This window comes from Geotrypetes seraphini, chromosome 3 (genome assembly GCF_902459505.1).
Source record: "Geotrypetes seraphini chromosome 3, aGeoSer1.1, whole genome shotgun sequence".
Lineage (NCBI taxonomy): Eukaryota > Metazoa > Chordata > Amphibia > Gymnophiona > Dermophiidae > Geotrypetes > Geotrypetes seraphini.
Genome location: NC_047086.1, coordinates 113,156,969 through 113,181,046, shown reverse-complemented (window position 1 = coordinate 113,181,046; position 24,078 = coordinate 113,156,969). Strand labels below are relative to the sequence as shown.

General features: G+C 44.7%; 1 protein-coding gene across 3 annotated transcripts in view; it reads left to right on the top strand.

The window, feature by feature from the left end:
- TDRD6 (tudor domain containing 6) overlaps positions 1–24,078 on the top strand; it is a 227,225-nt gene that overhangs the window by 45,945 nt on the left and 157,202 nt on the right. For all 3 annotated transcript variants that reach the window (XM_033939484.1, XM_033939485.1, XM_033939483.1), the window contains exon 2: positions 4,520–4,644. In XM_033939484.1, the coding sequence (XP_033795375.1) occupies positions 4,520–4,644 (125 nt within the window). The remainder of the gene's footprint in view (positions 1–4,519; positions 4,645–24,078) is intronic.

Genomic DNA, 24,078 nt, shown 5'->3' with positions numbered 1-24,078 from the left:
ACGACCTCTTTGATGAATCCATCGAGGCAGCCACCAAGAAATTATCTGACCATGAAAAATCATTTGCTTCTATAGTCAGACCTAAACCAAAGCCAGCTCCTGTCAAGCCTGCACACCCTGCTGTTATCTATCAAAGGCGTTTTGCTCCAAAGCCGGCTCCTTATACTCGGCCGCCTCTGAAAAAACAACAACCTCAGAAGCAACAGAAACCCCAACCTTCTGCTGCACCTAAGGCTTCTCAGCCTTTTTGACTGTTTACAACAGAGCATAACCTCCACCGTTCTGTCTCTGTCTCTTTTTCCCCCTATAGGAGGTCGTCTCCATCATTTTTACAACCGATGGACGATAATTTCATCCAACCTCTGGGTGCTTACCATCATCAGGGAAGGATACTCTCTTCATTTCACTCAGGTTCCATCAGAGTTTCCTCCAAGAGAGTATCCTTCCAATCCATCCCAGACTGCCCTTCTTCAGGAAGCTCAAGCTCTGCTTCGTCTCCATGCCATTCCCTTGGAACAGCAGAACAGGGGGTTTTACTCCCATTACTTCCTTGTTCCGAAGAAGATGGGCAACTGCGACCCATTCTGGATCTCAGGGCTCTCAACAAATTTCTAGTCAAAGAAAAGTTTTGAATGTTGTCCCTTTATCCCCTTCTCGAGCAGAACGACTAGTTATGCTCTCTGGATCTCAAGGAGGCCTACACTCATATTCCCATTCATCTGGCCTTCCATCAATACCTCATATTTCGGGTGGGGAATCTGCACTATCAATACAGAGTACTACCCTTCGGTCTGGCCTCGTCTCCCGAAGGGTTCACCAAGTGCCTGATAGTGGTAGCAGCAGCTCTAAGGAATCATGGTCTTCAGGTATTTCCCTACCTCGACGACTGGCTCATCAAAGATTCCACATCTCAAGGGGTTATTGTAGCGACCCAACGGACTACCTGGTTCCTACAAAGTTTGGGATTCGAAATCAACTTTCCCAAATCTCAACTTCAGCCCTCTCAGAATCTATAATTCATTGGAGCTGTTCTGGACACTGTCCAAGTCAGAGCATTCCTTCCACAACAACGTCTGGAAGCTCTTCTTCAACTCTGTCACACAGTGTCTTCCCGCTCTTCCATCTCAGCGAGACACATGATGGTACTTCTGGGTCACATGGCCTCCACAGTACACGTGACTCCTTTTGCCATACTTTACCTCAGAATTCCTCAGTAGACACTGGCATCTCAATGGACCCAAGTTTGCGACCCTCCTCACTCGACACATTTCAGTCACTCCTTCATTGAAGAAGTCTCTCCGTTGGTGGATGCTCTCTTCCAATCTTTCCAGAGGCTTGCTTTTTCAAACGCCCCCTCATCAGAAGGTCTTCACGACAGACTCTTCGACCTATGCTTGGGGCGCTCATCTCGATGGTCTCCGTACTCAAGGCCTCTGGACTAGTACGGATCATCAGTGTCATATCAATCAGTTGGAACTCAGAGCGATCCTCAAAGCTCTCCATGCTTTTCAACATCTACTTCACGACACAGTAGTCCTCTTTCGAATGGACAACCAAGTCGCCATGTATTATGTCAATAAACAAGGAGGGACAGGGTCTGCCTCCCTTTGTCAAGAAGCTCTGAAGGTTTGGGACTGGGCAATCCGCCACAACACCTTCCTCAAAGCTGTCTACATTCAAGGGGCAAAGAATTGCTTGGCGGACAATTTGAGTCGTCTACTGCAACCTCACGAATGGACTCTCAATTCCTCGCTTCTTCGTCACATTTTTTCACAGTGGGGTATACCACAGATAGACCTCTTTGCAGCTCCCCACAACTACAAACTGCCTCAGTTCTGCTCCAGGATATACTCTCCTCACCGCCTCGAGGCAGATGCTTTTCTTCTGGAATGGACGAATCTTTTCCTCTACGCATTTCCTCCATTCCCTCTCATTCTCAAGACTCTGGTCAAATTGAAGAACAATCATGCCACCATGATTATAATCGCTCATCGGTGGCCGAGACAACCCTGGTACTCCCTTCTACTTCAACTCAGCAGTAGGGAGCCATACCTTCTACCAGTTTTTCCTTCTCTGCTTACACAGAGTCAAGGATCTCTGCTTCATCCCAACCTGCAGTCTCTACACCTGACAGCCTGATACCTCTCAACATAACCCCTCTTCAGTTTTCTAAATCTGTAAGAGACATTTTAGAAGCTACTAGAAAGCTTACAACTAGACAATGCTATCACCAAAAATGGACTAGATTTTCTAAATGGTGTTTTTCTCATCATAAGGAGCCTCAGCATTCCTCTTATCTTCTGTTTTGGACTATCTTTTGCACTTATCCAATTCTGGCCTCAAGTCTACATCTATACGAGTCCATCTCGGTGCAATTGCGGCTTTTCATCAGCCTATTGAAGGGAAACCCCTCTCTGCTCATCCAGTGGTTTCCAGATTCATGAAAGGACTTTTCAATGTCAAACCTCCTCTCAAACCGCCTCCTGTGGTTTGGGACCTCAATGTTGTCCTTACTCAACTCATGAAGTCTCCATTTGAACCAATTGATAAGGCTCATCTGAAGTATCTCGCTTGGAAAGTGGTGTTTCTCATTGCCCTCACTTCTGCTCGATGAGTCAGTGAGCTGCAAGCTTTAGTTACTGACCCACCATTCACTGTGTTCCATCATGACAAGGTGGTTCTTCGAACTCATCTGAAATTCCTACCTAAAGTGATCTCAGAATTTCATCTCAACCAATCCATTGTACTTCCAGTGTTTTTTCCAAAGTCTCATTCTCACCCTGGAGAATCAGCTCTTCATACTCTGGACTGTAAACGTGCTTTGGCCTCCTACTTGGAACGCACCAAACCACACAGAACTGCTCCTCAACTTTTTGTCTCTGATCCAAATAAGTTGGGACATCCTATTTCTAAGCGTACCATCTCTAACTGGATGGCAGCTTGTATCTCATTCTGCTATGTCCAGGCTGGATTACCTCTTCATAGTAAAGTCACAGCCCATAAAATCAGAGCAATGGCAGCTTCAGTAGCTTTCCTCAGATCTACACCTATTGAGGAAATTTGTAGAGCTGCTACATGATCCTCGGTTCATACCTTCACTTCTCACTATTGTCTGGATACTTTCTCCAGACGGGATGGACAGTTTGGTCAAACAGTATTACAAAATTTATTCTCCTAAATTGCCAACACTCCCACCATCCCATTCTGGTTAGCTTGGAGGTAACCCATATGTGAGAATAGCTGCCTGCTTGTCCTGGGATAAAGCACAGTTACTTACCGTAACAGGTGTTATCCAGGGACAGCAGGCAGCTATTCTCACAACCCACCCACCTCCCCTGGTTGGCTTCTCTGCTAGCTATCTGAACTGAGGAGAAGCGCCCTGTGCTGGGCGGAAGGCACTTGCGCATGTGCGGTGTGGGCGACTCGAAACTTCGAGTTTCTTCAAGCAAGTCTGCTTGTGAGGCATCCGCCTCCGGGCTCCGTCGATGACGTTACCCATATGTGAGAATAGCTGCCTGCTGTCCCTGGATAGCACCTGTTATGGTAAGTAACTGTGCTTTTTTGCAGTTCATTTCCCATCCCTCTGAAAATCCTAACAATCTGCTACAATCTCTTCCAAAAAAGAACTACTGCAGCACTGAGTCACCCACTTCAATCACTCTCTAAACATTTCATGATAGATAGTGTCAAAGGCCATCAATAAATTGAGGTGAATGAGTAACATTCCTTTACTTTTATCTACTGTCCAACCCACAACATCCATAATGGAGACATGTGCAGTCTTGATGCTGATGAACTTGCTCAGTACTATACCTGACTAAGAAAATGGTCTGATTGTTCCCCATATCGCCACCTTCAAGAGGAAATAGAGGTTGGATGCTGGCCAATGGCTACCTACTTCCACTGGATCTAGTAGTGATGTCTTCAGCAATGACCGTATAACTGAGCATTTTAACAGACTTATTTTTTTACTATGGTTTTCATTTCTAAAATGTCTTGTGTCCTTATGTCTTGTATGATCTACCGAACCCTTGCTGGCTTTGTCTTGCTTCTGATATTCTTTCTTCCATGATTTTCCTGAATTATATCCTTTCCTGTTCTCTACCTCTTAGTTGTGTTAGATCCCCTTTGGTACGGCTTAGATTCAGCCTTTAGTACTGTCACATTCCTGTTTACCCATTCCCCTCTCTTTACATTTCATTATGCTCTGTAACCCACTACTTGTGTTGGCTGAGCATTGACATTTTACCTTGGTCTCTGTGTAGGGTAAGTTACCTCACTTCTCATATAGCAGTGGAGGAATAGGTAATAGCTGCAGGTTTGGTTGTGTTTCTACCTAATATACCCTAAAATTAAACAGGGCTATGAAGATCTCATCAAATGCAGTGAACTAGCTACATCTAGATGTTGAATTGATTTAAGAAATGAATTGTACATTTTTACATTATTTGTACTATGAAAGTACAGTCCAGTTTGAGTGGCTTTGCTCTTATATATAGTGATATTTCAATTTCTATAGACACAGCTGGGACCACCTTCACTCTAGCAGGATTTACTGTTGGCAGCAAGTGTGTGATTAGGTTACCAGAGGAGGATGGATGGTCTGTGGCTGAGATTTTGAGCATATCAGAGGAAGGCACCAGGGTAAGTAGTTTCAAACCAATTGAATTGGTGCACAAACACGCAATAGTTTTCAAATGGCACTGAAAGACTGTGATACTCTTGCCTGCCCCATCGCTTTTTTGTTTAATTTTTGGAAATCATAACAAGTTTTTAACTAGACTAAATTCATATCCCCCTTTTTTTTTTTTTTTCTTCAAAACTAGTGCATTTTTTAGCGCTGGCCGTGGTGGCAGCAGCTCTGACACTCATTTGAGCTGTTAACTGCCACAGCTGGTGCTAAAATCTATGCTAATGGTTTTGTAAAAGGAGGGGGATGATTTTTCTTTATATTACAATCTATTCTTTATACATTGGCATTTCTGGGTTTGGGATACTAGATAAAAGTATAATTTGTTTTATCCCAGGACAAGCAGGCAGCATATTCTCACATGTTGTGACATCATCCATGGAGCCCTGGTACGGACAGCTGCACAAGTGCACCGGCACTTTAAGAACTTTAGAAAGTTCATGACTGACTACACCGCACCGCGAGTGCCTTCCCGCCCGACATAGGTATGCAGCTCCTTAGTTCTAAGTTTTCCGCGGAGCTAAGAAGTCATGTTTTCAAACGTTTCTTTGTTTTTGCCTTTCCACTTGCGCATATTTATTTTAATTTTAATTTTTTTAATTTACTTTCTTGTTTTCCTTTTTGTAAAAAAAAAAAAAAAAAAAAATGAAAAAAGGTGAGTTTATTTTCTTGTCTCATTTTTCCCTCGCGGGCGTTTGGTCGGCGGGCCTCTTCGCTTGCCTCAGCCTTGGATTTAATTTTGACTGAGACAGGATTTTTGATAAGTGTGGCAGGTGCCATGGGCACTGTTTCAATCGGTTGTCGATAAGACATCAAAGACGTCTACATCGATATCGGTGTCAGAGAAGTTTCAACGGTGTTGCAGATCATTATGGCATCAAGTCCATTCATGCCAACCTTACAGTGGCCATTCTTGCGGCTCGCCTATCTTCCATCAAGGGTTGCATCTTATTCAAGTCACCCTCTTCGAGGCGAGCCATGACATTAATGGTTTTGGCAGAGAAGCCTAAGGTCCCACGAGCCACCAGTTTTTACAGTGTCGCAGGTCATTGTGGCCGACCACGCGACCATTCCTCTCGTGGCTTCTGCCTTTTCCATTAAGAGTTGCATCATCACTCTCTTCAGAAAGAGCTACTGGTACCGAGGGTACCGGCAAAATAGCCAAAGGTACTGGTGGATTTTCTCCGAGAGTAGCTTGAGCTTTTTTTCCTGACATCGACTGCTTTGGTACTGGGCCAGCTTGAACACGACATGACTATCCAATACTATCGATGCCTTATTGATGCACCATTATTGTCATTCCTCCTTCGAAGCATGTTTTCTTCTCCATGTCCTGAAAGTGCAAGAACCCTGCAGAAGTTTTGCCTTTGTGATTGGGCCGACACCACTCCAAGCAGCATTCTTCATCAATCTTTAATGACACTACTCTTTGATTTGATTCCAATGTGGGCATTTCTCATTCAATTACAGAGACTTCTGGTTCTCCTGAAACACAATCTCCTTGGAAGACTCCTCCTAGAGAGACAACATCTACAGAGAATTTTTATTTTTGCTATATGGACACGAACTCTCCTGTCAACCTTGCAGTTTTATTCCTGCTGTTTTTCTGATGAGTCTTTAACTTCAGCTCAGCTTTCTCTACAGCTCTTCAAACTTCACCTAACTGGTCTCCTTCAAGAACTTCATTTGAGAGACCTTCCTTTTTCTCCACTCCAGCCCATCTACACCCTCCCAGCCGTTGAAGCCCTCCCCAGCCCATCCTCCACCAAATGGCCATATACAGACACAGACCGTGCAAGTCTGCCCAGTACTGGCCTTAGTTCAATTTTTAATATTATTTTCTGATTCTATATCCTCTGTGTTCATCCCACGCTTCTTTGAACTCAGTCACAGTTTTACTCTCCACCACATTACTCGGGAGCGCATTCCAGGCATCCACCACCCAGACCTTATATTCTCCATACCAAGGTCTATGCTTCAGTGCTGACAGGGGAGAGGGTCATACTATGGACAGATTTGATCATCACCTCTTCTTGTATCTACTATTGGCGAAGAAAGTCATCAGTTGCCTCCCCCCCCTTTTTTTTTTTCCTACAGTTTGACTGTTCATTACTGCTATCATATTGTAAAAGCAGCACTATAACCATTGGGACTGGCATTTACCAAAATTTCATATTGGCAATTGGAGTACTGTCTACCCAGTTATCTATTTTCTGCTGTGAAGTCTCTTTTCTGGACATTGCTGCTGCTTCTACTACGGTGGGGAATTTAACATGGATGTAGAGTCTGTAAAGTTAGATTCCTCTACCTATTTTTATCGAACTACCTTACCTAGCATACGTCTGACTACCTCTGCTTCTCAGAGGGCTATGCTGGGGAATCTAACATGGGTGTAGAGCAGTGGTCTCAAACTCAAACCCTTTGCAGAGCCACATTTTGGATTTGTAGGTACCTGGAGGCCTCAGAAAAAATAGTTAATGTCTTATTAAAGAAATGACAATTTTGCATGAGGTAAAACTCTTTATAGTTTATAAGTCTTAATAATATTGTAATTTATATCTAAAGAGACATATGATCAAGAAACTGTTTTATTTTACTTTTGTGATGATAAACATACCAAAGGCCTCAAAATAGTACCAGGTGGGCCGCATGTGAGCCGTGAGTTTGAGCCCACTGGTGTAGAGTCTGTAAGTTAGGTTCCCCCATAATTTTTTCACTACAGATTTTCAGCGCACAGCTGACACAGTCCATACTTTGGTCTGCTTACAATGATTTTGAGTTTGCGTCCAGAGTTTCTTCTATGTCTGTGGCCGTGAGATGACTAGCAAGAAAAAAAGAAACAACCTAATCCATTGATCCCATGATTGGTGTTTCTGGTGTCTTGGTCCAGATTCTTGTGTTGAGTCCTGGGAGTGCATGCTTCCTTTGACAGAACAACTTCTTCGGTGCACCTTTATCATTCATCACTCACTGTGACAACTTCTGGATTTCACCATGGGGTATCGAGCAATAACTGATCTCTAGAGCAGTCAATCACTAGTTTTTAACTTTGTTAGTTTTACTCAATTTGTAACATTCTTAATCATTGTAAACCGCATAGAACTTCACGGTCCTGTGGTATATAAACTGTTGTTACTATTATTATTATTAAGGTAGCTCTTTTTCCTATTGCTTTGCTACCATTTTGTCACACTATGGCGGGAACTAACAAGGGTGTAGAGCCTGTAAGTTAGCTTTTCTTGCCACTTCAGACCCAGCCTCTGCTTTTTTTGCATTGCAGGATCAACTGGATATTTTTCTTCACATGTGCCTTCTACTGTACCGTCGATACTTTTCAACAGGCACCCATTACCCTCAGGTTTTTTTCTCCTACACCCCTTCTTCTGTTTTTCACATGCCAGAGGTTTGGGAGTGAACATAAGAATTGCCGCTGCTGGGTCAGACCAGTGGTCCATCGTGCCCAGCAGTCCGCTCACGTGGCGGCCCCCAGGTCAAAGATCAGTGCTCTAAAATGAGTCCAGCCTCACCTGTGTATGTCCCAGTTTAGCAAAAACTTGTCCAGCTTAGTCTCGAAAACCCTGGAGGGTGTTTTCTCCTACAACAGATTCCGGAAGAGTGTTCCAGCTCTCGACCAATCTCTGGGTGAAGAAGAACTTTCTTACGTTTGTACGGAATCTATCTCCTTTCAACTTTTAGAGAGTGCCCTCTCGTTCTCCCTACCTTGGAGAGTGTGAACAGTCTGTCTTTATCTTCTAAGTCTATTCCCTTCAGTATTTTGAATGTTTCAATCATGTCTCCTCTCAGTCTCCTCTTTTCAAGGGAGAAGAGGCCCAATTTCTCCAATCTCTCACTGTACGGCAACTCCTCCAGCCCCTTAACTATTTTAGTCGCTCTTCTCTGGACCCTTTCGAGTAATACCGTGTCTTTCTTCATGTACGGCGATCAGTGTTGGACTCAGTACTACAGGTGAGGGCACACCATGGCCTGGTACAGCGACATAACTTTCTCCGATCTGTTCATGATCCCCTTCTTAATCATTCCTAGTATTGTGTTTGCCCTTTTTGCCGCCGCTGCACATTGCACGGACAGCTTCATCGACTTGTCGATCAGAACTCCCAAGTCTCTTTCCTGGGAGGTCTCTCCAAGTACCGCCCCAGCCATCCTGTATTCATGCATTAAATTTTTGTTACTAACATGTATCACTTTACACTTATCCACGTGGAACCTCATTTAACATGTCGATGCCCATTTCTCGAGCTTGATTATGTCACGTTGCAGATCTTCGCAATCCCCCTGTGTCTTCATTACTCTGAATAACTTCATATCGTCCGCAAATTTAATCACCTCACTCGTCGTACCAATGTACAGATCGTTTATAAAAATGTTGAAGAGCACGGGTCCAAGCACCGAGCCCTGCGGCACCCCACTGGTGACGCTCTTCCAGTCTGAGTATTGTCCATTTAATAATAACTTTATAATAATAATAATAATAACTTTATTTTTCTATACCGCCACAATCTTGCGACTTCTAGGCGGTTTACAATCAAGATAGCTGGACATTCAGCTGAATACAATAAGCAGATATTCAGAGGAAATACAATACAATAATCATGAGAGCTGGACATTCAGCCACAATCTTGCGACTTCTAGGCGGTTTACAATCAAGATAGCTGGACATTCAGTGGAATACAATAAGCAGATATTCAGAGGAAATACAATAGAAGCATAGAAACATAGAAACATAGAAAAAAGCAGCAGAAAAGGGTTATAGCCCACCAAGTCTGCCCATTCCAAGTATCCCCTCCCCTGAATTTACTCCCTTAAAGATCCCACGTGAGTATCCCATTTTCTCTTAAAATCCGTCACGCTGCTGGCCTTTATCACCTGGAGTGGGAGTCTGTTCCAATGATCCACTACTCTTTCGGTGAAGAAGTACTTCCTGGAGTCGCCATGAAACTTCCCTCCCCTGATTTTCAGCGGATGCCCTCTGGTGGTCGAGGGTCCCATGAGCCAGAAGATATCAACTTCTGACTCGATGTGTCCCGTGATGTACTTATATGTTTCAATCATATCTCCCCGTTCTCTTTCCTCAAGTGAGTACAGCCGCAGTTTTTTAAATCTTTCTTCATACGTGAGATCCTTGAGCCCCAAGACCATCCCGGTGGCCGTTCGCTGAACCGACTCGATCCTCAGCACGTCCTTTCGGTAGTGTGGTCTCCAAAACTGAACACAGTACTCCAAGTGAGGCCTCACCATGGCTCTGTACAACGGCATCATAACTTCAGGTCTCCTGCTGACGAAACCTTTGCGGATACACCCCATCATTTGTCTTGCCCTGGAGGAAGCCTTCTCCACATGATTGGCAACCTTCATGTCCTCACTAATGATCACCCCTAGGTCGCGTTCTGCCGTGGTCCTAACCAAGGTCTCACCATTTAGTACATAAGTTCTACGCGGGTTTCTCTTACCCAGATGCATTATCTTGTATTTTTTAGCATTGAAGCCTAGCTGCCAAGTAGTTGACCATTGTTCCAGCAACAGTAGGTCGTGTGTCATATTATCAGGTAATAAGCTTTTGCCTACTATGTTGCAAAGTTTGGCGTCGTTGGCAAACAGTGATACCCTTCCTCCAAGTCCTTGCGTCATATCTCTTTTGAATAAGTTAAATAGAATCGGGCCCAGGACCGAGCCCTGCGGCACTCCACTGATCACGTCCGATGCTTCGGATGGGGTACCGTTCACCACCACCTTCTGAAGTCTACCGCTCAGCCAATCCCCAACCCATGTAGTTAGAGTGTCTCCTAATCCTATCGATTTCAGCTTGTTCAGTAATCTTCGATGAGGGGCGCTATCAAATGCTTTACTGAAGTCCAAATATACCACGTCCAGTGACTCTCCGGCGTCCAGTTGTCTAGTAACCCAGTCAAAAAAGCTAATCAGATTAGATTGGCAGGATCTGCCCTGGGTGAACCCGTGTTGGTGTGGATCACAATAATCATGAGAGCTTGACATTCAATGAAATACAGTACGCAGATATTCAGAGGAGATACAGTGAGCAGAGATTTTAAGAAAGCAAGAAAACAGAAATACAAATTGCTGAGCAAGAGTTTAAGATGTACATTTTGGTGGGTGATGTCCGAGAGGCCCTTTTAGGAATGGGCCGCATGTATTAGAAAATAACAATGAATAATTACGATAAGATAACAGTTTATAAGTATCACAGTATTGTGAAATTCAAGTGGACTGAGGAGGGGGGGGAAGGTTTGGGAGAGTGGGTCAATTGTTTAGGTATTTCAGGAACAGGTATGTTTTTAGGCGCTTCCTGAATTCTCCGTAGGTAGTGGGCAAAATCAGTTGATCTAGGTCTTTACCCCATAGGGCTGCTTGTTTCCTATGCTCCGGCCAGTTTTTAATCCATGTGAGTATTTCATCCTCGATTCCATGGCTCGCAATTTTCCAAAATAGTCGTTCATTTGGAACCTTGTCGAACGCCTTCTGAAAATCCAGATATACAATGTCGACTGGGTCACCCTTGTCTATCTGCCTGTTTACTCCCTCGAAGAAGTGCAGCAAGTTCGTCAAACAACATCTGCCTTTGCTGAAACCGTGCTGGCTGGTCCTCATTAGCCCGTGTTCATCAAAGTGATCAATGATGCGATACTTTATCAGTGCCTCTACCATCTTTCCAGGTACCAAGGTCAGACTCACCGGTACGTAGTTTCCCAGATCTCCCCTCAAATCATTTTTTGAAGATTGGCGTAATATTCGCCACCTTCTAGTCTTCTGGAATATTTCCTGATTTGATCGACAGATTGGCTATTAATTGAAGCAGTTCAGCTATAGTCCCTTTCAGTTCCTTGATGATCCTCAGATGGATGCCGGGGATTTATCGCTCTTAAGCCTATCGATCTGTCTGCATATCTCTTCTAGACTGACCGTCAACCCTGTCAGTTTCCCGTCTTCGTTTCCAGCATATAGCCTGATGGGTTCTGGTATGCTCCTCTTCGGTAAATACAGATGGCAAAAAAATGTGTTCAGTTTGTTGGCGATTGCTTTGTCCTACTTTAGCACTCCCTTTATTACATGGTCATCCAACGGGCCCAGTTGTCTTCAGCTTTCCCTTAATCAAAGTCCCTAGGATCTGGACCCTCTAAGGAGATCATTTAGCATGAGATTATTTAGCGTGCTTTGATTCCTGTGATTTCTCAAACATGTCTTTATCCTTTTAGCATGAGATTATTTAGCGTGCTTTGATTCCTGTGATTTCTCAAACATGTCTTTATCCTTTTAGCATGAGATTATTTAGCGTGCTTTGATTCCTGTGATTTTTCAAACATGTCTTTATCCTTTTAAGGGCAGAAATTATTTCATGCACAATGAGCACCACATACCATTTTCTTTGACCATTAGCCAATCAAAATCTTTAAACCAGGGGTGTTTTTATGTCGGTCCTCGAGGGCCGCAGTCCAGTCGGATTTTCAGGATTTCCCCAATGAATATACATGAGGTCTATTTGCATACACTGCTTTCATTGTATGCTAATAGATCTCATGCATATTCATTGGGGAAATCCTGAAAACCCGACTGGATTGCAGCCCTCGAGGACCGACATTGGACACCCCTGCTTTAAACCATTGTTTGTTTATGCCGGATAAGCAGTGCTTAGATTTATCAATTAACACAAATAACTCCTCAAAAGGTTGCCAAAAGGTGCTTAAAAAGATACAAAAAAGGCAAAAATGTCAAAAGGACTCCATGAGTGTAATTGTCAGCCAATCACCCCAACCAAACCATACAACACTAAACAATAAATGATATGAAAATAATTTAGAGGTAGGGGCAATCTCAGTGTGAGGTTTTAGCGATGGGAGAGACAACTCCAGCGCTTACACATACAAAGACGAAGGTGAATCACCTCCGCCTGCACACCATCATAGAGAGCCCCATGTGTACAAAATCAAACATGCTAAATAAATATAATTAAATCAATCACAAACTGTGAACTTTTATAAAGAGTGAAAAACTGGCAAAAACACTCAGAGTCCTCCCCAGCCTAATCCCCAAGATACATAATAAAACCACAGCCAACTTAGCTTTAGGACGAGCCAGAAGTCAATAAAGATTGAAGGAGACAAAAATGGTCTCTAGTTCAACCAAGCCCGATTTCTGGAAGAAATCCCTTCATCAGGAACATGAAACTGGAACAGAACCGGCTGGGGGGGAAAAAGGAGTGTTTGCTGAAGAGATTTCCCCTTATGGACCAGCCTCTGCAATGTCTGTCTGAAATTGCCATTTCCTTATCAACTTGGTATATAAGCAAGGCAGACTGACTCTGTATGTTAGCACAACCCAAGAGCAGAACCTGCTATGCAAAAATATGGCTCAGAGAAATGTAACTCCCTCTTTAGAGTTACATTTCTCTGAGCCATATTTTTGCATAGCAGGTTCTGCTCTTGGGTTGTGCTAACATACAGAGTCAGTCTGCCTTGCTTATATACCAAATTGTTTTTCTGACTCCTTAGTTACCTTGTCCCTGCTACAGTGGAAACATTTCCTTATCAACAGCAGCAGATGAATCCAGAGACTAGTGGGATAATACACATCTACCAGCAGGTGGAGATAGAGAACTGAATAATAGGTGGTCCCATTGGTTGGCACGCTCTCTATATCTTCAGTATTCTCCTTCTCCCAGCAGGTGATGGTAGCTTTTCCACTAGCTCCTGGATTCTGGCTGGATTGTTATTTCCTCTTCTGTTGAGATTTTATCTCTTCAGGTAGATAGGGGTGTTTGGCTGAATGGTGCCAACTTTGGGAGTTACACCTGGGCCCCCCCAGGTCCCTGCTCCACCCTCCTCTCCGGTGGATTGAGGCTTTTTTCCTGGTCCTGTATTTTTCTTCTTTCCCTGACCAAATTAAAAAAAAAAAAAGGACCAGAGTGCTGTTGCTGGACGTTTTTGTCCTGGCAGTTCCTGTCTGCAACTACCAGCTTTAGCAAAGGTTGAATCGGGTAAGACCATTTTTTCTTACCTCTTTGCAGAGGAGGATTGATCTGCCGGTTTGTTTGTTCGAGTTTTGCTGACACCCAATGTTGTCCCGTTGGCTGTCGGTTTGGGATCACTCGGTGGGGTGTTTCTTGGATAATGGCATCAGAGGCAGTTAAACGGTGTTCCTGCTGTGGGAAGCAGCAAACACCATCGGGCCTCTGTTTGGTTGTGCCGACGCCGTGGGAGAAGAACTGCAGATCGCGCCTGAAGTTTCCCGCGCGATTGAACTCGGGCCGGTTTCTCCTGCATTTGTGGATGCCGCCGTTCTGCTTCAGTGCACGGCGGCAGCAGCGCCGGTGGTCAGCAGTGTTTCTTCTTCTCCTGCTTTTGCAGGGATGGTTTCTGGGCAGGGGATACAATCTATCCCGATGGTGTTTTCCCCGGAGTTCATTATGCTGATGCATAAGGCCTTTTTATTTACTGACCTCTCAGCCTTCGCCACATCGGGAGGGTGATTTGGACCAGTTTCCTGTGCCTCATGTCAGTGGGCCTCCTTTGGAGTCTCTGGTGGCAAAAAGGTGAAGAGTGGCGCCTATGGGCGGGGATGACCCTCCATCAGTCTCTGGATATTCCGGACTCTCTGGAGGACGGCAAAGTGGCAGATTTGGAGTTTGAAGATGCGCTGTCTAGGGAGGTGGATGATCCTACAGTGCTCCGTCTTTTTCATAGAGAAGAATTGCCATCTTTTATTTTCAAAGCACTGCAAGGCCTTCATATCTCTCAGCCGGATCCGCAAGCGATGGGATCGGATAATCCTTTGATGGCGGTCACGAAAAAGCCTGCAAAGGCATTCCCGGTCCATGATGCGATGCATGAGCTTATTTCTGCTCAATGGGACACTCCTGAGGCTGGTCTCCGGGTGGCGAAGGCTATGCGCCAGTTGTATCCTGTATCTCAGGACGAGCTGGACAAATTTAAGAACCCCATGGTGGACGCTTTAGTGGCTACAGTTACTAAAAAGACTACTTTGCCGGTTGAAAGTGGTGTAGGGCTCAGAGACATTCAGGATCGGAAGATTGAATCTTTGCTTAAGCTGTCCTTTGATGTCGCAGCGGTTACCTTGCAAGCGGCGGTGTGCAGTTCCTATGCAGCACGGGCTTGTCTGCAATGGGTGCAAGGTATGGCGGATACGATGCTGGCAACGGGGATTGCTGTTCCATCCGACTTTCCTGACATGAAAACGAGTCTTGCTTATGTGACGGATGCCCTCTATGATATTATTCGAGCTTCGGCGAAGCAGATGTCACTTTCTGTTTCTTGAAGATCCTTGTGGCTCCGTCACTGGGCGGCGGATGCAGCTTCCAAGCTTAGGCTCGTGAGGCTTCCTTTTCAGGGTCGTTTGTAATTTGGGGATGATTTGGATAAATTGGTGAAGAATTTTGGTGATACCAAGACTCAGTGGTTCCCGGAAGATAAGCCTAAAGCCCCTTTAAAGTCTGTCTGCCAGAAATCGTTTCAGAGATGTTAAAAGATATAGACCTGGGAAACCGTCCTTTCCATCGTCTTATGGGTCTTCCTATAATACTAGGCCTAGGTTTCCACAAAAGTCTTCCTTTCATCCTCCGAAACCCCAGGCTGCCCAGCCCGCCCGGACCCCGGCCTTGCGTCCTTCCCAATGACGGGAGGTCAGCTCCCTCCGTCGTAGCCATTGGGGATTGGCTGTCTTCCTCTCTGGCGGAGTGGGCCAAGATCACGTCCGATCAGTGGGTCTTGGACGTTATTCGAGAAGGTTACAAATTAGAATTTTCCTTTCCCATCACAGATTCTTGGTCTCCCCTTGTTTAGGGGCTGCCAAGAGAGAGGCAGTACGGAGCACTCTTCAGGTTCTTTTGGAGATTGGGGCCATAATTCCGGTTCCTCCGGCAGAATGGGGGCAGGGATGGTACTCCATTTACTTTGTTGTGCTCAAAAAGGGGGGTTCGGTCAGGCCAGTATTGGATCTTAAGAGGGTCAACCGCTCTCTTCGTGTCAGGTATTTCCGGATGGAAACAGTGAGGTCGGTTATAGCATCTGTTCGGCCGGGGGAATTCCTTGCGGCTCTCGACCTCAAGGAAGCTTACCTGCACATTCCCATCTGGCCGCCGCATCAGAAATTTCTTCATTTTGCAATCCTGGGACAGCACTATCAGTTTCGCGCCCTGCAGTTTGGCCTAGCCACGGCTCCTCGGACGTTCTCAAAGGTCATGGTTATGGTGGCGGCGTTCCTTCGCCTGGAAGGAATTTGGGTACATCCTTACTTGGACGACTGGTTGATCAGGGCGTCTTCAATGCAGGACAGGTTGTCGATGACCCAAAGGGTGATATCTCTTCAATCCTTAGGGTGGGTCATAAATTTTCCAAAGAGCTCTCTTATCCCGTCCCAGTCGGAACATCTGAGGGGGGTGTTCGACACGAAGGTGGGGAAAGTGTTTCTTCCCAAAGACCTGGGGGAGAAGTTTTGCCTCAGTCTCAGGTTTGCCTGCTTCTTCAGTCGCCCAGACCGAGAGTGTGGGATTATGTGCAGGTTGTGGGTTCCATGGTGGCAACGCTAGAAGTGGTGCCTTGGGTGCACTTTCACATGAGGCCACTGCAGCAATCACTACTCTCTCGGTGGTCCCCAGTGTCTCAGGAGTACACTTGTCATCTGCAATGGACGCCTCCAGCATCGCGCAGCATGGCTTGGTGGCTCAACGGTTGCAATCTGTTCAAAGGCATGCCTCTGGCGACTCCGGCATGGACGATAGTTACAATGGATGCCAGTCTGTTGGGTTGGGGGGCTCACTGCCTTCAATCCTCAGCACAGGGAGTCTGGTCTCTGGAGGATGCTCAGTGGCCCATCAATCTTCTGGAATTGAGAGCGGCCTGGCTCGCGCTCCAATTGTTCCTGCCCATGATTTGGGGCCTACCGATGAGGGGCTTTTCGGACAGTGTCACAGCGGTGGTATACATCAACAGGCAGGGCGGTACCCGAAGTCCTCAGCTGGCAAACGAAGCCATGCTTCTCTTTCAATGGGCAGAACTTCATCTTCCTCTGCTGTCGCGACACTCATTGCGAGTCAGGACAATGTTTAGGCGGACTTCCTCAGCAGACATCTTCTAGATGCCAGAGAATGGGATCGTGCAAAGGTGGGTTCTCCTTGACATAGACCTCATGGCCTCGTCGAACAATGCAAATCCTCGATTCTTCAGAAGACGCAGGGAGCAGACATCAGAGGGAGTAGACGCGTTGACTCTTGCTTGGCCTCTGAGTTGTCTCCTTTATGTGCTTCCTCCGTGGACGATGATAGGTCGTGTGTTGCATCGCATAGCTCAGTTTTCCGGCACAGTGATCCTGGTGGCTCCGGATTGGCCGCGTCGTCCGTGGTATGCAGATCTGATTCATCTGTCAGTGGGCGATCGGTTGACGTTTTCGGTGACTCCGGACTTGCTTACTCAGGGTCCGATCAGCATGGAATTCCATCTCACTTTGGTCTTACAGCCTGGCTCTTGAAAGATTGTGGCTGTGACGTAGGGGATATTCAGAACAGGTTATTTCCATTCTTCTTCAGGCGAACAAGAGATCTACCTCTGCCTCGTATGCTTGAGTCTGTCGGGTTTTCGATTCTTGGTGTGTTGCTCAGGGGCTGTCGCCCTTCCAAGCTTCTTCTCTACCATTCTTTCTTTTCTTCAAGAAGGAGTCGCCAAGGGATTGGCTTATAATTCTCTGAAAGTTCAAGTAGCTGCTATTACTTGCTATAGAGGCCGGGTGACTCGTTCTTCCCTAGCGTCGCAACCAGATATCGTTCGATTTCTCAAAGGGGTACAACATATTCAGTCTCCCGTTAAAAAGATCTGTCTGGAGTGGAGTCTTAAGGTTGTCCTTGGGGGGGTTGCAAAAGCCTCCATTTGAGCCGTTGCCAAATGCTACTCTGAAGGATGTGACGTTGAAAGCGGTTTTTCTGGTTGCTATGGCTTCCGCCAGGCGGGTGTCGGAGTTACAGGCGTTGTCTTGTAGAGATCCTTTTTTGAGGATTTCGAATTCCGGTGTGTCGGTCAGAACTGTACCTTCGTTTCTTCCTAAGGTAGTATCCCCCTTTCATGTGAACCAGTCTCTTTTCCTTCCAGCTTTCCGTAAGGAGGACTGGGGGGAGCGTTTCTCTTCTCTGCGTTTGCTGGATGTTCGTAGGATTCTCTTGCATTATTTCAGCTTACTAACAATTTTCAACGTTCCGATCACCTCTTTGTGTTGTTCGCTGGCTGCCATAAGCGTAAGGTGGCGTCCAAGGCTTCCATTGCTCAATGGGTCAAGGAAATCATTGCTTCTGCTTACTTGACGTCGGGTAAGAGGTTGCCGGACAAACTTCATGCTCATTCCACTAGAGCGATGTCTACTTCTTGGGCGGAGTCCAGATGTTTTTCTTTGGAGGAGATTTGTTGTGCGGCTACTTGGTGTTCTCGGAACACGTTTTCGAAGCATTACCGGTTGGACGTGGCGGTGCGTGCGGAATCTGCTTTTGGGGCTTCGGTTATTGCGGAGGCAGCGTTCGCTTCCCACCCGGATTGAAGATTGCTTTGCTACATCCTACTAGTCTCTGGATTCATCTGCTGCTGTTGATAAGGAAGGAAAAATTATGTTCTTACCTGTTAATTTTCTTTCCTTTAGACGCAGCAGGTGAATCCAGAGCCCCACCCTTTCTGACTCTGCTCGCTGTATTTTGCTCGCTGTATTTTGCGGGTTTCAGCAGTTTGTTTGAGTTGGTAGTTGTGTTCTCTATTGTTATCTTTGCACTTTGTGTTGGGAAAGAAGTTTTTTTATTGATGGACCATGTTTCTGGTTCCGGATGCTTGGGCAAGGAGCAATACTGAAGATATAGAGAGCGTGCCAACCAATGGGACCACCTGTTATTCAGTTCTCTATCTCCACCTGCTGGTAGATGTGTATTATCCCACTAGTCTCTGGATTCACCTGCTGCGTCTAAAGGAAAGAAAATTAACAGGTAAGAACATAATTTTTCCATCAGGAGTTGATTCTGAACCTTCATTAGTTTATGGCATCTCTTCTGAAATAACTGAACAGTGTTGTTTTCTGAACATGTTTTTTTACTCAGGTTGGTAAAACGTTTGGAAAAAATTAAAAGTACCTATGAGTGGGGAAAGTGGGAGCCTGTTGGATATTCAATGCACACTTGAACTATGGCAGGGCAAGATGTGAACAAAAAAGGAATGGCAAATGGGTCAATTTAACAAAGCCCTCAGCAATTCAGTGACAAAACCTTTGCTCTGGACACAGTGTGTGCTGCAAGGGTTTCTGCACACTTTTTACAATATGGACACAGGTCCAAATATGAGCAAATATAAGAATGGCAGATGGGGTCACTTTAACAGGAACCACAGTGATTGCTACAATGATTTTTGCACACAGAACACCACCTAATGCTTAAACAACTGTATGTATATATTGGTTTGCTATGTATTGAACAAGAAGAGAGCAGCTATACACCTAGCACCACTACACAGACTGCACTGACACTGAGAACAGAGACGTCACTTCCTGGTGCCCTTTTTCTGATATCTGACAGGCTGGTTCCACTAGTCTTTTTTTATTTTATTATTTACAAAGACTCTGCATATGTTGTAATTCTGAATGCTAATAGAAGGTGTTATAGGTTTGTAACACCTTCTATTAACATATCATAGCAGTCCTCTCACCCGCCCACCTCCACATCCTCTTTGCTTGTGAACTGCCATTCCGCCCCCGCTATTAGCATGTTCAGCCTTGTCCCCACTATTAGCTTGTTCAGCATCCAGTGATCGGCAACACCCCACCTTGCCTCTCCCCTCACCACTTGCGATTCTGCTTCTAAAATATTTGCCTGCCCGCCCGCTCGTCCCATGCCATCTCTACAGATGCTAGGGAGAAAACTGCTGTCAACAGGTTGTTGGCTTCAATCGCTCTCATCAAGGCACATATAGTTCTTCTGGGACATATGTCATCTACAGTACTACTACTATTTATTATTTCTATAGCGTTGAAAGGCGTACGCAGGGGTGTATATTTTAACATACAATAGACAGTCCCTGCTAAGAAGAGCTTACAATCTAATTTATCCAGGATATTTCAGGGTTGTAGAGATTATAGTTAATATAGGTATCTGATAGCAGTGAGTGGGAGTTAAGAGTTGAGAGCTTGGATTTGAACACTGCCAGGGATGGAGAATGACGTATTGATTCAGGCAGCCTGTTCCAGGCATATGGCGCCGCAAGAAAGAAGGGACAGAGTCTGGAGCTGGCCGTGGAAGAGAAGGGTACAGATAAGAGGGGCTTGCCCAATGAGCGGAGATCACAGGAGGAGCATAGGAGGAGATAAGTGAGGAGAGATATCGGGGGAGGGGGGAGTCTTCCGAGTGAATGCACTTGTAAGTCAGCAAGAGGAGTTTAAACTGTATTTGGAAATGGATGGGGAGCCAATGAAGTGACTCAACGTGACTCCTTTTGTCAGGCTTCACCTCCGGACCCCTCAGTGGTCTCTGGCTACTTAGTGGTTGCAGGCTCTTTACACACTTTTGCAACATATTACAGTCATCTCTTCTCTTTGACAATCATTTCAGTGGTGGATGCTGTCTTACAATCTTTCCAAAGGATTGTTATTCCACACTCGTAATCAGAAAGTTCTCACCACGGATTCGTCAATCTGTTTGGGGAGCTCACCTGAATGACCTATGTACTCTGGTCCACCAGAGATTGACGCCATCATATAAATCTGTTGTAACTCAGAGCGATTTTCAGTGCTCTCAAGGCTTTCCAGCATCTTCTACAAGATCAAGTTCTCCTTGTCCGTATGGACAATCAGGTGGCTATGTACTATATAATCAAGCAAGGAAGAATGGGATCTCTCCTCTGTCAAGAGGCTCCAAAGATTTAGAATTGGGCGATTCCTTGCAACATCTTCCTGAAAACCATTTATGTTCAGGGGGAACAAAATTCTTTAGCGGACAAACTAAGCCACATTCTTCAACTTCACGAATGGATGCTGAACTCAGCAGCTCTCCATCCCATCTTCTCTCAATGGGGGGACTCCCAAAGTAGACCTGTTTGCATCTCCCCACAACCACAAGCTGCCCCAATTTTTGCTCCATGCTATATTTTCATCGGTTAGAAGCGGACACTTTTCTCCTGGATTGAACGCACAAGTTCCTCTATCCTCCTGGATTGGGTGCACAAGTTCCTCCACAGAACAGTTCATCTCATCTGTCCTTACCAAGGTAGAACAATGGACTATGCAATCTAAACTAAAACTGAATTTGGAAAAAACTAAAGATTTTTTTGGCAAGTCCTAATAGGACCCACTCCCCACTATCTCTAGGATAGTAGACTTGGGGGTGGGTCAGTAGAGTGAGCAGACCTGATGGGCTATGGCCCTTATCTGCCGTCATCTTCTATGTTTTTATGTTCTATGTTTCTATGATCATGAATACCTCCTTGAGATTAAATGGGTCAGATTACCCAATTAATTGTACAATCAAAATGCTTGGTGTCATCTTGGACCAAAGCCTAACTTTTGAAGATCACACTAACGCTCAGGTTAAAAAATGTTTTTTCCACTTTATGGAATCTTCGTACCATTAACATTATTTCGGTTTCTTCTCCTTTTGACTGCTGGTTCAATCTTTGATCTTAAGTACTATTGCAATATTATATACTTGGGATCTTTTAAGAAAACCATCAAATGACTGAAAATTGTCCAGAATGCTGGAGTCCATCTCATTTATGGCCTCAAGAAATCGGATCATGTAAGCTCGCATTACAAAAAACTATACTGGCTGCCTGTGGAAGCAAGGGTCATCTTTAAGTTTGCTTGCCTTTGCTTGAAAACCATAACAGATTCATCACCAATCTATCTGTCTCATCACTTTGAATTTCCCAGCACAACATGTACACGTAGTGCTTACTTGCTCGCTTTTCCATCCTTGAAGGGCTGTATCTACAAGAGATTCCTTGATAGAACATTATCATTCCAAGCAGGCAAATGGAATAAATGTTTAACCAACTTTATTTCAAATGCACTTTCTTATCAAACTTTTAGGAAGTCAATCAAAACTTATGCCTTGATGTATTTCTAAAACACTTCCAGACAAATTTGATTAACCTTAACATTCTAATGTAATTTTGAAAGTTTTCTGTAATATCGCTGTCTGTATACAGTCTCTTCCTCTGTAAACCGCTCTGAACTGTTTTTGGTATTGAGGTATATAAAATTAAAGTTGTTGTTATTATTCCTCTTCTCAAAAGACTTGTCAAGCTCAACCAGGAGTCTGCTACCATGATTCTGATAGCTCCTAGGTTGCCCAGACAACCATGGTTCTTCTTTCTACTTAAACTCAGTATCAAGGAGCCAATACCTCTGCCAATTTTTCCATCTCTTCTCATGCAGAGTCACAGTTCTCTTCTGCACCCCAACCTTCAGTCTTTGCCCCTGATTGATATCTCTTGGGCTGACTTCAGCTGACCTACAATTTTTTCAGCCTGTTAGAGTCAAACTTGAATGCTTCCAGAAAACTGGCCTCACGACAGTGTTATACTTAGAAATGGATCCTTTTTCTGCCTGGTGCATACTTCAAGTTTCAAGTTTAATAAAATTTGATTAAAATGCATCTACTATAATAAAACCCTAAGCGCGCATGCACACTCTCGCTGGCGTGTTCCGTGATCAGCAGGTCCATGGCCGTCAGGAGTGTGCATGCGCGCATACATTGGTCCCTGCACCATGACCAGCAGCAGGTAACATCATCAGAGATGCGGCAGAGGAAATTAGGGCATTAGAAGGCCGTGAAGCAGTGTGTTTACTGTGCATCATGAGTTCAGTGGGAGGGTTGGCTGCTCGGTGGCAGTAGTGGCGGAGGGGGGTTAAATGGAACATGCTACTCAGGGGGATAGGAGGGAGGCAGGCAGGCTGGCTTCGGGTGGGTCACTAAGGACATATAAAGGGGCACTGAGGGCACTAAGGATACAGGACAGAGGTACTGGTGGCACTAAGGATACAGGACGAAGGCACTGGGGGCATTAAGGACATGGGAAGGAGGCACTGGGGGTATTATGGACACAGGATGGAGGTAGTAATATACTATATACTGAGGGCACTAAGGACATGGAAAGGAGGCTCTACTCTAGCACCCGTTAATGTAACGGGCTTAAACACTAGTTATATATTCAATGCGATGTACAGAATTAAAAATAGGGCATGAAACAATATTTGGGGAATAAAATATTTAAACATAGACTAGAACACGATGACAGGAACAAGAGGAAAGAGGGAAGAACTACAATGCATAAGGAATGGAGAACATAAAAGGAAATAACAGTAGGTTAAAACACTTGTAATTTGGTGAGCTTGTAGCTTTTACCATTCAAATGCATCTTTAAAAAGAAAGCATTTAAGATTAGTTTCTTCTCAAGTGAGCAGGCAGCGAGTTCCATAAGCTGTCACAGAGAAGATTGTATCCCGTCGAGTGTTGATAGTTTTTAAAGAAGGAACTTAGAGTAGATGTTTATCCTCGGATCTTAATGATCTGGGTGGAATATGAGGAGTAAGAGTTCTTTCCAGAAATGAGGGTGCTTTTGTCATTTGAACTTTGAAGATTATTAGGGCCGTTTTGTATGATATTCTATGGTTTATGGGCAGCCAGTGTACATTGTTTTGTGACATGATCAAATTTTCTTTTATTGGTAATTTTTATTGCGGTATTTTGAATAATCTAAAGGAATCTTAATTCTCTTTGTGTGATTCCTTTATATAACGAATTATAGTAATTGAGTTTTGATATTATTAGTGAGTGAATTAGAGTATTTAGAGAAGTGTCAAGAAAATTGGCCAGTGATCTTATCATCCATAGTCTACTTCACTACCAGGATCCAAAAGCCACCTCTGTTTCTTCAGTTTGGGATTATCTCCTGCTTTTGTTGCACTCTGGCCTCAAATCCACTTCTATTAGAGTCCATCTCAGTGCAATTGCTGCTTTTCACCAACCAGTGGATGGAAAACATCTCACTGATAATCCTGTGTTTTCCGGATTCATGAAGGGACTTTTGAATGTCAAACCACCTCCAGTAGTTTGGGATCTTCATGTGGTACTTACTAGATTGATGAAGCCTCCTTTTGAACCAATGACTTCGGCTCATCTCGAATATCTCACTTGGAAAGTAGTTTTCCTCATTTCTCCAACTTCTGCTCGCAGAGTGAGTGAGCTTTAAACTTTAGTGGCGGATCCACCATTTACAGTGTTCTACCATGACAAGGTGCTGCTGCACACTCATCTAAAGTTATTACCAAAGGCGAATTTCATCTCAATCAATCGATTTTTCTTCCAGTATTTTTTCCTATGCCTTATT